The sequence below is a fragment of the Nannospalax galili genome, unplaced genomic scaffold (assembly GCF_000622305.1).
Source record: "Nannospalax galili isolate Female #2095 unplaced genomic scaffold, S.galili_v1.0 scaffold251, whole genome shotgun sequence".
NCBI lineage: Eukaryota > Metazoa > Chordata > Mammalia > Rodentia > Spalacidae > Nannospalax > Nannospalax galili.
In genome coordinates, this window is record NW_008329576.1 from 553,290 (window position 1) to 569,752 (window position 16,463).

A 16,463-nucleotide genomic window follows, 5' to 3' on the forward strand; every position below is an offset into this window, starting at 1 on the left:
TTTGAAAATTTTTATTTATTATTTTTATTTTATGTGTATGCGTGTAGGTAAGTGCACCCGTGTCATGCAATGCCCCTGTAGAACAGAAGAGACTGATGCCCTGGAACTGGAGTTACGGAGAGTTGTTAACTGCCGCGTGGGTACTGGGATTCTAACCTGGGTCTTCTGCAAGAACAGTCAGTGTTCTTAACTGCTTAGCTATCTTTTCAGCCCCAAATGGACAGTTCTTAAAAGAAGAAATATGAATGGTCAATAAATAATTGAAAAGGGGTTTAATATTCCTAGCTATCAGAAAAAGGCACATTGGTCTTTTTTGAGACAGGTCCCCCTGTAGCCCCAGCTGGCCTGGAACTTACTATGTAGATCTGGCTGTCCTTGAACTCACAGAGATCCGCCTGCCTCTCTGCCTTGCCAGTGCTAGGATTAAAGACGTGTGCCACTGCGCCCTGTTAGATATTTTATTTTCTTTACTTTATGTGTATGGGTGTATTTCCTGTATGCATGTAAGTGCACCTGAGTCATGAAATGCCCACAAGGCCAGAAAAGAACATTGGATCCCCTGGAAGTGGAGTTAAGGACTATTGTTAGCCACCATGTAGATGCTGGGATTCAAACCTGGGTCCTCTGGAAGGGCAGCCAGTGCTCTAAAATGCTGAGTCATCTCTGTAGCCCTACAATAAAAAATCGTGAAAAGGAAAAAAAAGGGAGTTCTTTAAAATCTTAAATACCTTTATTGATTTGAATGTGAATGGGATATGAGAAGACAGTCCTCAGTTTTAGTTGCTCCTATCTGTTCATTCCAGTGGGTTTTTCTAAATGACATAATTGTTAAATCATGTTGCCTTATGCTGAGTGACTATAGGCACTAGCCTGTAATCCCAGGACTTGGAGGCAGGAGGACCTGGGGTATATGAAACCCTGCCTCAACAAACAACCCCCCCCCAAAAAAAAAAACCACACACACACAAAAAAAACATAACACCAAATAGAATTTTTCCCCTTTAGAAAACTCTAAGAAGTTAAATGTTTCTGCTCTGTCTCTGTCTCTCTGTCTCTCTCTGTCTCTGTCTCTCTCTCTCTCTCTGTCTCTCTCTGTCTCTCTCTCTCTGTGTGTGTGTATGTGTGTGTGTGTGTGTTTCTGTCTCTTTTGAGACAGGATGTTATATAGCCCAGGTCCTCCAACTAGCTGGGTTATTGAGACAGACTTGCACTTCTGATCCTACTGCCTCTCCTTCCCAAGTGAAGGAAATTATATGCTTACAGATGTGAACCACCATGCAGATCTGAAAGCTGTTTCTCTAGAAAGCTTTTTAAGTGAATCTTTGAGAATTGCTTGCAAATCTGGGTTAAAATTTGTATTGTACTTCGATGTTTTTTAAACTGAATGGTTTATGAAAACTGGGCAGTATTACTTGTTAGACAAGTTTGGATTTGCATATCTGACTTTTGTGGATCTGCCTTCTCACCTATGTACAAAATAAATAATAGTTGAATAGTTGAACTACTTTGAAGTTGGGTGGGTGGGTTTGGTTTTGTTCTGTTCTGAGACAAGGTCTCTAGCCCCAGCTGGCCTAGAACTAGAGAGAGCAGGCTGGTCTCCATCTCAAAGAGATCCACCAGCCTCTGCCTCCCAAGTGCTGGGATGCTACCTTGTCTTTTTTACATTTAGCAAGATGTGACCTGTTTCTCTGATTCTTCTATTCTTTTATTTTATTTCTTTGAGACAGTGTCTCATATAGTCCAGGCTAACTTCAGACTCAGTATACAGCTGAAGAACTTTGTTTTGTTTTTTTTCTTGAGACAAGGTCTCCTTGTATCTTTATAGACCAGACTGACCCTGATCTCACACAGATCTGCCTGTCTCTGCCTCCCAAGGCTTTTTTTTTTTTTTTCCCCTTGAGACACAGTCTCCCTGTAGCCCCAAATGACATAGAATGCACTGTGTGTAAACTAGGCTGACCTGGATCTCAAAGAGATCTGCTTCCCTCTGCCTCCCAGATGCTGAGACGTATGTGACCATGCCTGGCACCATACCCAGTTTATGCAGTACTTAGAATCAAATTCAGGGCTTTATGCATTTTAAGCAACCAGTCTACCAACCAGCCTTTGACTTCCTTTTTAATTTTTTTCTCTTAGAAGCTGAGACAGTGTTATAACAAACTTTATCTCACTGTTCCCCATGCTATTATGGAAATTGCCTTCAGGGTCTCCATTTTCCTACCCTTCCTCCATTTTCTCATTTGAGATATAGCCAACTTGATATGTAGCCAAGGATAGCTTTAATCTTCCTGCCTCCACTTCCCAAATGCTGGGCTTGCAGTTTATATCACCATACTGAGCATTTGTTATTTTATTTTTTAAGTATATGGGTATTTTACCTGCATGTATATATGTGCCCATGTGTGTAATGCCTGCAGAGGCCAGAAGAGGGTGTCAGATTCCTTGTAAGTAGAGTTACAGATGATTGTTAGCCACCATGTGGGTGTGGGGAACACATCTCAGGTTCTCTGAGAAAACAGCCAGTGCTCTTAACCTCTGACCTCTGAGCCATCTCTCCAGGCGCGCGCCGCCACCCCCCCCCCCATTTTTGAGACAGGGTTTTACTAACCTTAACTGGCCTGGAATTGCTATGACCAGGCTGGCCTTGAACTCACAGAGATCCTCCTGCCTCCCCTCCAGAGAGCTGAGATTGAGAGTGATTATTACCACAGAATTGTACCATGTAGCCCAAGCTGCCTTTCAATGCTGTCCTCTTGTCTCAGCCTCTTGAGTGCTGAAAATGGCTCTATTTATAAATGAACCCTATCTTCTGTTCTATATGCCCTTCACCCTGCTTTCATTTCTGTTTCCTACTATATGTGACATTGATACTGTGAACAAATTCAGAGGCTTGGTGTTGAATACAATTTCTACCTCCATTTATTGTGCCACTGTTATGAGAATGAAGTGACTCCTGGGTAGTCAGGAGTGGTGGAGCATGCCTATAATCCCAGCAAATGGGAGGTGGAAGCAGGATATTTTTGGTTTTGCTTTTTTTTCTTTAATTATTTTTATTTTATGTGTATGCTTATATTGCCTGCATGTAAGTAAATGTACCTGTGTCCTACAGTGTCTTCTGAGGACAGAAGAGGATGTTGGATCCCCTGGAACTGGAGTTACAGACAGTTGTGAGCTGCCATGTGGGTGCTGGGATTCGAACTCGGGTCTTCTGCAAGAACAGTCAGTGTTCTTAACCGCTGAGCCATCTCTCCAGCCCGTTTTTGCTTTTTTAAATAATGACACTGTTTTGCTTTGTGGCTCAGGCTGTCCTTGAATTCAGTGTATGTCGAGGCCTTGGAGTGACAATACTCCTCTCTCTCTCCACTGCTGAAATTACAGGGTTTCAACACCATGTTTTGTCCCAATCTGTACCCTTAGGTTCGTGATAGAAGACAAAACTTGAGAGTTAGTAAGATAACATTACCAAAAACTAAAATATATAGATTTAATGGCTAGACTTCTGAAGTACCTTGTACTTTCCTAAAGTCTCTTGTGTTCCCCCTTCTCTCTTTTTTGTCTTAAGCCTCTTGTGGAGGAGGATGGTGTGTTGAAGTCCTTGTACCACTTAGTCACAGTGACATCTACTGGTGAAAACCTTTGTCACCATTCTGCTGATTGTTTAGTACTGAGAAGCACTTGTTCACAAAACAATGGTAATATACCAAAGGGAGAGAAGTACACATGCTAAATTTTGGATTGTGTAGTTGTTTTACTGGTAAAAGCTAAATAACTACATAGAGAAATTACAGAAAGTGTAAAGGGAAGAGTAAAAAACCAGTAGCAACCCCTATCACAGTTTACAAGTTAAACTGAATGAGTTCGTGTGCATGACAGGATCTCATTGTATCACCCAGGTTGGCCTTGAACTTATGATCCTCCTGCATCTGCTTCCCAGTGCTGAGATTAAAGATATGCATCATCGTGCTTAGCGTGAATCTTTGTTCAAAGGTTTTCTTTTGTAATTGGATTTTCTTTTTTGGTCTTTTTTGAGACAGAGTCTCTCTGTAGCCTCAGCTGGCCTGGGACTCCCTATGTAGACCAGATCTGCTTGCCTCTGCCTCCTGAGTGCTAGGATTAAAGACGTGTTCTACCATGCCTAGCTTGGACTTTCTTGGTAGTGGACATTTTCTTTTAAGTTTTATGTACTTTTATGTATATGTGAGCACAGGTGGGTTTAGAAGCTTGAAGATACTAATAGACTCCTACTTTTCCTCAAAGTTTCAGTTTAAAAAAAAATTTTAGGCCAGGCATGGTGGTTCACATCTTTAGTCCCAATACTAGGGAGATAGAGGCAAACAGATCTCTGTGAGATTAAGGCCAGCCTGGCTTATATAGTGAGTTCTAGGCCAGTGGGGTTACAGGGAGACTTTGACTCAAAAACATCAACACACACACACATATATGTAATTTTATTATTTATTTATTTTATTCTTTCGGTCTTTTTTTTTTGGTCTTTTTGAAGCAGGGTCTTCCTGTAAGCCCCAGCTGTCCTGGAACTCACTGTGTAGACCAGACTGGCCTTGAACTCACAGAGATCCACCTGCCTCTGCCTCCCAAGTGCTGGGACTACAGGCGTGTACCACCATGCCCAGCACTTTCGGTCTTTTTGAGGCTGGGTCTCCCTGTCACCCCAATCAGCCTGGAACTTGCTTTGTAGACCAGGCTGGCTTTGAAGTCACAGAGCTCAACCTGCCTCTGCCTCACAAGTACTGGGATTAAGGGTGTGGCCACCATGCCCGGTTAATTTTATGTATTTGTTTTTTCTTTTTTCTTTTTTTGTCTTTCTGAGACAGAGTCACCCTGTAGCCCCAGCTGGCCTAGAACTCAGTATGTAGACTAGGCTGGCCTCAAACTCACAAATAATCCACCTGCCTCTGCCTCCCAAGTGCTAGGATTAAAGGCATGGGCTACCATGCCTGGCTAATTTTATTATTTTTTAATTATGTGTATATGGGGATGGTTGTAGACACCTGGACAGTGCTGGAGTTACAGGCTGCTGTGAGCCACCTGACATGGGTGCTGGGAACCTAACCCAAGTCCTTTGCAAGAGCAGCAAATGCGCTTTCTTTTTTTTTTGAGACAGGGTCTACCTGTAGTCCCAGCTGGTCTGAACTTACTATATAGAACAGGCTGGCCTTGAACGCACAGCCTGCCTCTGCCTCCCCGGGCTTTTAACCACTGAGCCATCTCTCCTGCCCTGTTGTTTTTGTTTTTGTTTTACTTTAAAATATTTATTACTTTTATGTGTATGAATGTATTGCCAGCATGTATGTAAGTACACCTGTGTCATGCAGTGCCCTCAGAGGTCAGAAGAAGGTGTAGGATCCCCTGGAACTGGAGTTAGACACAGTTGTTAGCCACCATGTAGGTGCTGGGACTTGAACCTGAGTCCTACAAGAGCATCCTGTGCTCTAGACTGCTGAGCCATCTCCAGCCCTTGTTTTTATTTTTGTCTTTGAGACAGGTTCTCATGTAGCCATGGTATCACTGTCCTGAAACTCACTGTGTAGACAAGGCTGGTTTCAAACTCAGAGAGATCTGCCTGCCTGTGCTTGCCGAGTACTGGGAATAAAGGTGTGTGCTGCCACTCCCTACTTGTTAGATGTTTTTACCATGTAGTTCAAGTAGTTGGACAACGAATGGAAGATTCTTACATGTTTAATGCACACACAAAATTAATGGCACAAAAATACTAGTTGGATTTACTCTAAAGACTGCACAGCCAAGAACCTTTGAAGGCCCAGCTGGGCAAAGTGGTACGGGCCTGTCACTTTAGCCACTTTAGAGACTGAGATGGGAGTATCACAAATTCAAAACTTTCCTGGGCTACAGAATGAATTCAGGGCCAGTTGGGGCAACTTAGATTTTATCCCTTCCAAAAACAGTAAAGAGAGGACTGGGATATTTCAGTGGCAGAGAACTTGCCTAGAATACACAGAGCCCTGGAAAAAGAAAAGAAAAAAAAATCATTTGGGTATCCTAAAGGGGAAAAAAACTAGGCATGGTGGCATACACCCATAATCTTCAATACTGGGGAAGTCAAGGTAGGCATTCAATCCAACATAGCTACATAGCAAGACCTTGTTTCCCCAACCCCCCATCAAAAAAAAACCAGAATTGTCATAACTTCTTAAAAAAATTTTTTTGGGTTATATTTTGAGACAGGTTTTCCCTGTAGCCCTAGCTGTCCTGAAACTCAATATGTAGACCAGGCTGCCCTTGAACTCACAGAGATCCTCCTGCCTCTACTTCCCAAGTGCTGGGACTAAAGGCTTGCCCCACCACACCTGGCTTTTTTTTTTTTTTCTGTCATTTTTTTGAGGCAGGGTCTCTCTGTAGCCCCAGCTGTCCTGGAACTCACTATGTAGACCAGGCTGGCTTTGAACTCACAGAGATCCGCCTACTTCTGCCTCCCAAGTGCTGGGATTAAAGGTGTGTGCTACCAAGACCAGCGCTGTTTTTTTTTTTTTTAAGCTAGTATGGTACAGCATACCTGACATCCTAGCACTTGGAGGTAGAGGCGGGAGGATCCGAAGATCAAGATCATCTTTAGCTGCACAGCAAGTTCAAGAGTTTGAGCCCTGAATGGGCTACATGAAACCCTGTCTGCAAAAAAAAGAGAGGTATTATTTTTATTTTATGTGTATGAGTGTATTGCCTACATGTAGGTAAGTGCACCCGTGTCATGCAATGCCTGCAGAGGACAGAAGAGGCCATCGGATCCCTAGTACTGGAGTTACAGACAGTTGTGGATGCTGGGATTCGAACCCGGGTATTCTGCAAGAACAGTGTTCTTAACTGCTGAGCCATCTTTCCAGCCCCTCGGCATAAATTTTTTTAAAAAATATTTTATTATTTTATATGTATGAGTGTATTGCCTGCATGTATGTGAGTACATCTGTGTTGTGCAATGCTGTGGAGGTTACAAGAGGGCATGGAATTCCCCTGGAACTGGAGTTAAGGATGGTTCATAGCTGCCATGTGGGTGCTGAGAATTGAACTTCGGTCCTCTGCAAGAGCATTCAGTGCAGTGCTTACCTGCTGAGCTATCTCTCTAACTCCAAGCTCAGAATTTTATATCCAAACAAATAAAGCATTGAGGGGCATGGTGGCACACACCTTTATTCATAGCATTTGGCAGACAGAGGCAGGAAGAGTTCTGAAAATTTGAGATCAGCTTAGTGTACATGAGTTCTAGGCCAGCCAAGGCTGCATAGTGAGACCCTGTCTCAAAACAAAAAACCCAATAAAAATCAAATATTTTTTGTAGGAGTAGGGTGTGGTAAAATGAGAGAATAGACTACTGAGCCAGGCAGATCTCTCTGATATTGAGGCTAGCCTGATCTACATAGTTGCAGGCCAGCTGGGGCTACAGGGAAACCCTGTCTCCAAAAAAAGAGGGGGTTGCTACTGAAGAAATGGCTCAGCTGTTAAGAGCACTTACTGCTTTTTTTTTTTTTCCAGTCTTTTTGAGACAGGGTTGCCTTATATCTCCAAGCTGGCCTGGAGCTCACAGAGATCCACCTGCCTCTGCCTCTGCTGAGATAAAGGTGTGCACTACCATGCCCAGCCTACTTGCTGCTCTTACAGAAGATCCCGGTTCAGTTTTCTGATGTCCTCTTCTGGCCTCAGGCATTGCATGACATAGATGCGCTTGCCTACACGCAGTTAAAGCATTCTCACACAGAAAATAAAAAAATTTAAAAAAGACAGTGGCTCATTATGTAGCTCTGTCTAGTCTGGAACTCACTATGTAGACCAGGCTGGCCTCGAACTCACAGAGATCTATCTGTCTGCCTCTGCCTTCAGAGTTCTGGGGTCATAATTTTTCTAAACTACACCAATTTTTATTTTATTTTATGTTGTGTGTGTGTGTGTGGGCATGGATGTGCCACAGTGTGCATTTGTATAGTAGAAGGTCAGAGAACAATTTGTTAGAGCCAGTTCTTTTGTTCTACCATTTGGATGACTCAGATTGGCAGACTTGGCAGCAAGCTCCTTAATCCTGAGCCATCCCATAGGCCCACAAGAAAGAAATGGAGAAAGAAAGGGAAAGGCAGGAGGAGAAAGCCAGGGTTGGGAGAGTAGAGTGGAACTAGAGCTCTTTTCTGTTACCTAAGACTTAATGCCTGAACTGCACTATATTGTGAACTGGTTCTTCACACATAAGTATCAGTATTCTGTTTTGGTATAGTTGAGATACAGTTTTTTGGGTTTTTTTTAAATATTTTATTTATTATTTTAATTTTATGTGTATCTGTGTATTGCAGCCAGGGTTGGGAGAGTAGAGTGGAACTAGAGCTCTTTTCTGTTACCTAAGACTTAATGCCTGAACTGCACTATATTGTGAACTGGTTCTTCACACATAAGTATCAGTATTCTGTTTTGGTATAGTTGAGATACAGTTTTTTGGGTTTTTTTTAAATATTTTATTTATTATTTTAATTTTATGTGTATCTGTGTATTGCCTGCATGTAGGTTAGCGCACCTGTGTCATGCAATGCCCGCAGAGGTCAGAAGAGGCTGTTGGATTCCCTCAATAGGGCAAGGGGGATGGCTGAGCAGTTCAGAGTACTGAGCACTTCCAGAGGACCTGGGTTTGGTTTCCAGCACCAATGTGGTGGTAACAGCTGTCTGTGACTCCAGTTCCTGTGGATCCGAGAGCCTCTTCTGTCCTCTGTGGGCATTGCACGACATGGGTGTGCTTACCTACATGCAGGCAATACACGCGTACACATAAAATTTAAAAAATAAATATTTTTAAAAATTTAAAATCTAGTGTGTCATATAATTTTTTTTTTTTTTTAATTTTTTTGGTTTTTTTGAGACAGGTCTCCCTGTAGCTCCAGCTGTCCTGGAACTCACTATGTAGACCAGGCTGGCCTTGAACTCACAGAGATCTGTCTGCTTCTGCCTCCCGAGTGCTGGGATTAAAGTCGTGCACCACCACGCCCGGCTATAAATTACTCTTAAATGAACTTACATGAACACTCAGTGAAAAATCAAAGAACACAAAGTTTCCAAAAATCATTTCAGAAAGCAGATAGATAGGAAACCAAAAGACCAAGAAGATTTTTGTAGATATATGGAAATTAGTCTTTTGAAAATTACTAAGGCTGGGAGAATGCATACCTACTGTGTGCCAGCCGTCAGTTCAAGTCCCAGAACTGTGTTTTTGTTTTGTTTTGAAGTTACTGAGGAGGTTTTAATTTCATAGTGTCTTTGTATTGCCCAATTTTTTTTCTCAGCAGAGAATAGGGTTTGACTTCAGTGAACTTGGAAGGTTGTGACTAGTACACTTATTTGCTTTGAGGAAACTCATCTCTTAACAGCCATAACTGTTTCAGAAACTGAAGCTAGAGGCAACAACTGGGCTTGGCCAAGACTCTTGTTAAACTGTGCCTGTGGTTTTCTAGTTAATTTCATCATGGGAAGGAAATTCTTTTAACTTATCCCATTGCTGCTCGCCATGTTTTAAGATTAAACTGTTCTTTTCCAAAACTGTTATTAAAAGGGGTATACAACAAATTCCAGTATAATGTTGATGCTATGTTGGCAGTTTTATATTTGAGATGAGAGTCTTATTCTTTAGCCTGGAATGTACTATGTAATGTAGCCCAAGCTAGACTTAAACTCACAGCAATTCTCCTTCTTCAGCTTTCCCAGGTATTGGGATTATAGGCATTAGGCACCACTCCAGGCTTACTTTTGTTTCTTTAAAAAAATTTAAAGTTAGGTCTGGAGAAATGGCTCAGAGATTAAGAGCACTTGCTGTTCTTGGAGAGGACCTGGGTTCAATTTCCAGGACCCACATGGTAGCTAACAACCATCCAGAACTCCAGTTCCAGGGAACTTCAACACCCTTCTCATCTCCGCCTGACACAGGTGCACTTACGTACATGGAGGCAGTACGCTCATACACACAAAACAAATAATAAAGGTGGCGCACGCCTATAATCCCAGCACTCAGGAGGCAGAGGCAGTCGGATCTCTGTGAGCTCAAGGCCAGCCTGGTCTACATGAGTTCCAGGTCAACGGGGGCTACAGGGAGACCTTGTCTCAAAACAACCAAAAAAGAAATAATAATAGTAATAAATTAAAAAAAAATTTTTTTTTGGTCTTTTTGAAACAGGGTCCCCTGTAACCCCAGCTGCCCTGGATTCAAGTTATATTTATTTCATGTGCGTTATGTATGCACACATGCCCCTGTGTAGGTGTGGAGATCAGAGGACAATTTATAGGAGTTGATTCTCACCTTCTGCCATGTGGGACCCAGGGATTGAACTCAGGTTGTCAAACTTGAGGGCAAGCACCTTTACCTGCTTGAGCTATATTGCTGGCCCTGTTTTGTTTTGGGCTTGCTTGTCTGCCTCCCTGTGTGCTTCTCTTCCCTCTTCCTTCTTTCTTTTTCTCTCTTTTTTCTTTTTCTTTTTTGGTCTTTTGATAAAGGGTCTTGTAGCCACAGTTGGCCTGAAACTATGTAGACCAGGCTGGCCTCAATCTCACAGAGCTCTGCCTACCTCTGCCTCTGCCTCCTGAGTACTGGGATTAAAAGTGCACCACCGTGCCTGGTTACAAAAAGGTTTTGAAAAAGATTTTTTTTTTTTTTTTCCGGTCTTTTTTGGGAAAGGGTCCCCCTGTAGCCCCAGCTGGCCTGGATTCGCTATGGAGACCAGGCTGGCCTCGAACTCACAGAGATCCACCTGCCTCTGACTCCTGAGTGCTGAGGTTAAAGGCATGCACCACCACATGAGGCAAAAGATTTATTTTTTAATTATGTGTATAGTGAGGATGTGCATTTGAGTATAGTGCCCATAGTGGCTAAAAGAGGGCATCAGATCCTCTGGAACTGAAGTTAGAGATGATTGTGAGCTGACTGCCTGATGTGGGTGCTGGGAACTTAAACCAGGTCCTTTGCAAGAGCAGTGTGCACTCTTAACTGCTAAGCTATTTCTACAGCATGCCCCCCCCCTTTAAATTTATCCTTTTTTTTTTTTTTTCCCCCCGGTCTTTTTGAGACAGGGTCTCCCTGTAGCCCTGGTGGCCTGGAACTCACTATGTAGACCAGGCTGGCCTCAAACTCAAAGAGATCCACCTGCCGCTGCCTCCCAAGTGCTGGGATTAAAGGCATGCGCCACCATGCCTGGCTTCTTTTAAGCATTTTATTTTTAATGTTTTTAGTTTATCATTTTATTTTATGTGTATGCATGGATTGCCTGCATGTATATAAGTGCCCTGTGTCATGAAATGCCCACAGAGGACAGAAGATGCTGTTAAATCCCCTGAAACTGGAGTTATGGACAGTTGTTAGCTGCCATGTGGGTGCTGGGATTTGAACCTGAGTCTTCTGCAAGAACAACCAGTGTTCTTAACTACTGAGCCATCTCTCCAGCCCTAAGCATTTTTTTTTAATTTTATGGATATGAGTGCTTTGATTGCATGCATGTTAGTGCACTTGTGTCATGCAGTGCCCATGGAGTCCAGAAGAAGACATTGGATCAGCTAGAACTAGAGTGTTGGACAGTTGTTAGCTTCCATGTGGGTGCTAGGAGCTGAACCTGGGTCCTCTGTAGGAGCAGCCAGTGCTCTTGACTGCTGAGCCATTTCTCCAGCACCCTTATTTTTATTTTTTATAAGTGTTTTGCCTACGTGTATGTAAGTATACCATGTACATGCGTTGCCCATGGAGGCCAGAAGAGGGCATCAGATTCCCTGAAACTGGAGCTTAACCACTGAGCCATCTCTCCAGCCCCCTGAGGTTCTTTTGTTTGGGTTTTGGTGGAATTTTTGTTTTGTTTGTTTTTTTTTTCTGTCTTCTTGGGACACGGTCTTCCCGTAGCCCCAGCAAATAAATTCATTATAAATACAATTGTACATTTAAATTTTTGAGATGGGGCTAGAAGTACAGCTTAAATGATAAATTTGCATTAGGTGCATTTAGAATCCTTGGGTGTGGCCCCCAGCATCACAGAAAACCAATAATTGAAGTAAAAATTTCATATGCTTATTGGCTCTTTGGTTTTTTCATTGACAATTCTTAAGATTTCAAATGTCTCAGTGACTATAGCTTCAAAATCTTTTTTTTAATATATTTTATTTATTATTTTTATTTTATGTGTATAAGTGTATTGCTTGCATGTATGGGAGTATACCTGTATCATGCAGTGCCGTGGAGGTCAGAAGAGGGCTTTGGATTCCCCTGGAACTAGAGTTAAAGACAGTTTGTAGCCACCATGTGGGTGATGGGAATCGAACCCAGGCCCTCTTCAAGAGCAGTCAGTACTCTTAACCACTGAGCCATCTCTCCAGCTCCAGCTTCAAAATCTTAAAGAAAGTCGGGCACCCTCAGCTAATTTCTTGGAAGGTTGAGGCAGAAGGATTGCTTAAGCCTAGGAGCTGAAGGCCAACCTGGGCCAACATAGCAAGACCTTCTGTAAGGGGGGAAAAAAAAGATCTTGAAGAAATGGTGCTGTATGGGCTGGTAAGATGACTCAACAGATAAAGGCACTTGCCTCAAGCCTGACAACTTGAGTTCAATCCCTAAGGACCCACATGATGTTTCAAAAGAGAACTGACTCCCAAAACTTTCCTCTGACCTCCAGTAGCATATGCTAGTGCATACACACACACACACACAAAATGTAATTTAAAATAGAGCTAGAGAGATGGCTCAGTGGTTAAGAACACTGGCTGCTCTTGCAGAGGACCCAGGTTCAGTTCCCAGCACCCACATAACAGCTAACAACTGTCCATAACTCTAGTTCCAGGAGATTCAATGCTGCCTCTGTAGGCATTGCATGCATGTGGCTTACTTACATCCATGTAGACAAAACACACATGGACATAAAATACAAATAACTAAAATAAAAATTAATGGTGCTGAGCCAGGTGTGGTAGCACAGGCATTTAATCCCAGCACTCAGGAGGCAGAGGCAGGTGGATCTCTGAGTTCAAGGCCTACCTGGTCTACATAGTGAGTTCCAGGCCAGCTGGGGCTACAGGGAGACCCTGTCTCAAAATAAAAGCCCTAAATAAATAAATGGTACTATGAATGTGATGTGTTGGTAAGATTCCTATGGCTAATCTATATCTTTTTCACTTATACTTTGACTTTTTTCTCTTTATTTCAGGTGATCATGGAGCTCAACTTGGCCTGCATGGATCTGGTGGTGATGGGATACATGATGAAACAGCAGGTGGAGAAGAAGGAGAGAACAGCCCTGATCCCCAACCCCAAGCTGGTCGGAGAACCCGGCGGGAAGCATGTACCTGCCCATACTGCAAAGACAGTGAAGGAAGGTACTTCAGCCAAGTTGATTTTTTTGAATAAAAAGAAAAATAAATGGACTTGGAAACAGGAGGAAAATTCTTTAATAATTAAAAACTCAGGAGGAGCTGGGAATGTATCTCAGTGATATGCTTTCCTTGTACGCAGGAAGCCCTTCATAAACTAGGTTTGGTTGCCCATGCCTATAATCTCAGAACTCAGGAGATAGAGTCAGGAATGTTGCAAAGGGATAATAAAGTATATTTAAATAGGTCATATTATGGGGATCTTGTTTCCTACTCTGACCTTTCGTTGCCTCTGAATGCTAGGCAAGTGCTCTACCACTGAGTTAGATCTTCAGCCTGTGAGTTTATTTATTTGTTTATTTATTGAAATAAGATCTTATGTGTTTTGCCTGCATAAATATAGTATGTCTTTTTGGTTGTAAGCCTGAGCCTTTAAAGGCTGCGCCAGTTCTCCAGCCCGCAAATGAAGTATGTAAGTGCACTCGTGCATGCACTTTCCATGGAGGCCAGAAGAAGGCAGTGGATCCCCTGGAACTTAGGTTATGGTTGGTTGTTCATCCTATGGGTGCTGGAAACTGAATTTGGTCCTCTGGACGAGCAGCCAGTGCTCTTAATTGCCAGCCATCTCTCCAGCCCTGCATTTATCTTTGAGATGGAGGACTCTTGTGTAGCTTCACCTGGCCTTGAACTGGTTTTTGACCTAGATTGTCTTCAAATTAGCCATTTCCTGCCTCCACATCCCAAATGCTGGGATTACAAGTATATGTCACTAGCACACCTGGCTTCATTGACTTCTTTACCTTTTTTGCACTGTAAATGCTGTACCACTAAAGTACACCCCCAGCCCTTCTTTATTTTAGTTGGAGACAGGAACTTGCCAAGTTGCCCAGTATAGCCTTGAATTTATGATACTGGTACCTTGGCCTCCCATAGTGTGCCACTATGTCCAGTCTTTGATTGAACCTTAAGATTTAGGGCTGACTGAAGGTGGTGGTACATGCTTTTAATCCCAGCACCAGGGAGACAGAGGCAGCCTGGTCTTCATTGTGAGTTTCAAGCCAGCCTCAGAAAACAAACAAAAAAGAAAGCCAAGTGTAGTGGTCCATGCCTTTAATCCCATTGCTCAGGAGGCAGAGGCAGGCGGATCTCTTTGAGTTTGAAGCCATTGTGGTCTACATAGCAAGTTCCAAGCCAGCTGGGGCTACAAGGAGACCCTGTCTCAAAAGGAAAAAACCAAAAGAAAAAAACGGATTTATAAAGATAAATTGTTTTATTACTTATTTTTTTTTTAATACTATTTTTTTATGTATATGAGTGTATTGCCTGCATGTATGTGAGTGCACCCATGTCATCCAATGCCGCAGAGGTCAGAAGAGAAGAGGGCTTCGGATTCCCCTAGAACTGGAGTTAAGGACGGTTTGTAGTCGCCATGTGGGTGCTGGGAATCGAACCCGGGTCCTCTGCAAGAGCAGTCAGTGCTCTTAACTGCCCAGCCATCTCTCCAGCCCTATTTATTTTTTGAGGCAGGGTCTCACTATGTAGCCCTGGCTGGCCTGAAAATCATTACATAGGCCAGGCTGGCCTCCAGCTCACAGGGATCTCCCTGCCTTTCCCTCTAAAGAGCTGGAATTAAAGGTGTGTACCACCAGGTCGGGCAATAAATCTTTAAAAATAACCTTTAAGGATAAGGCTGGGCGTTTTGGCGCATGCCTTTAATCCCAGCTCCGCAGCACTCGGGAGGCAGAGGCAAGCCGATCTCTGTGAGTTCAAGGCCAGCCTGGTCTACATAGTGAGTTCCAGGACAGCTGGAGGCACAGGGAGCCCCTGTCTCACAAAGACCAAAAAAAAAAAAAAAGAAAGAAAGAAAGAAATTCAAAGAATAAAAAGTTTCAGTTTGGCTTAGAGTTATGGAATGCCCATAACTCCCGTTCCAGGGAATATAGCACCCTTTTCTGACCTCCGTGGGCCTTGTACAACATGGGTACATTTACACACATGCAAGCAAAACACTCATACACATAAAATAATATATTTTAAAGTTACAGTTAGTTTGACTGGATTGGGTAATTGGTGCTGACACTTGGTGGTTCTTTATGTCCCCAGCATGAGTGACAGATTATTATATTCTTAATTTTAGAGGCTCTGGAGATCCTGGAAAAAAGAAACAGCACATTTGCCACATCCAAGGATGTGGCAAAGTATATGGCAAGACATCACATCTCCGGGCACACTTGCGCTGGCATACAGGGGAGAGGCCATTCATGTGTACCTGGTCATACTGTGGGAAGCGCTTCACACGTTCAGATGAGCTTCAGAGACACAAACGCACACACACAGGTGAGCAAGAACCAAGGGAAGAGAGAACTGGTAATAAGTCAAATGAAAAGACATATTATGCTTATGAAATAGCTAAACATTCTGAACAACTTAATTTGAAACTGAGTATGTCCCAAATGGAAATGGAGTTAATCTGGAAAATTTTTAAGAAGGAGCTCAGTTTCTAGTAGGAATTTTGTTGTTATTTTTGAGACAGGGTCTCCCTGTCTCCCCAGCTGGCCTGGAACTCACTATGTAGACCAGACTGGCTTCAAACCCACAGAGATCTGCCTGCCTCTGCCTCCCAAGTGCTAAGGTCAAAGGCGTGCGCCACCATGCCTGGCAGTTTGTAGTAGGATTTTGAAGGAGGCACATCAGCCCCATCTTTGTCCTGCCTGCATCTCTGCCAAGTTCTCCCTTACCTGCTGAATGTTCCCTAGTCTTTATGTTTCCCCTGCCCAAATGAAAAGATACATGACAGATTGTTCCTGTTCTTCTTTTAAAATTATTTTTATTGTTGTTATTATTATTATTATTTTGTCTTTTTGAGATAGGGTCTCCCTGTAGCCCCAGCTGTCCTGGAACTCACTGTGTAGACCAGGCTGGCCTTGAACTCACAGAGATCCGCCTGCCTCTGCCTCCCGAGTGCTGGGATTAAATGTGTGTGCCACCATACCCGGCTATTTTTTATTTTTTAATTTAATTTATTTTTATTTATTTATTTATTTTGGTCTTTTGTGGGGGGCATCTTTTTTGAGACAGGGTCTCCCTGTAGCCCCAGCTCACCTGGAACTGGCTATGCCGACCAGGCTAGC

At 43.0% G+C, this 16,463-nt stretch overlaps 1 protein-coding gene across 3 annotated transcripts in view; it reads left to right on the forward strand.

Annotated features, from left to right (window-relative positions):
• The window catches only part of Sp1 (Sp1 transcription factor), a 30,609-nt gene that overhangs the window by 9,389 nt on the left and 4,757 nt on the right, over positions 1-16,463 (forward strand). For all 3 annotated transcript variants that reach the window (XM_008838591.3, XM_029566320.1, XM_029566318.1), the window contains exons 4-5: positions 13,170-13,338; positions 15,470-15,669. In XM_008838591.3, coding sequence (XP_008836813.1) covers positions 13,170-13,338; positions 15,470-15,669 — 369 coding nt within the window. The remainder of the gene's footprint in view (positions 1-13,169; positions 13,339-15,469; positions 15,670-16,463) is intronic.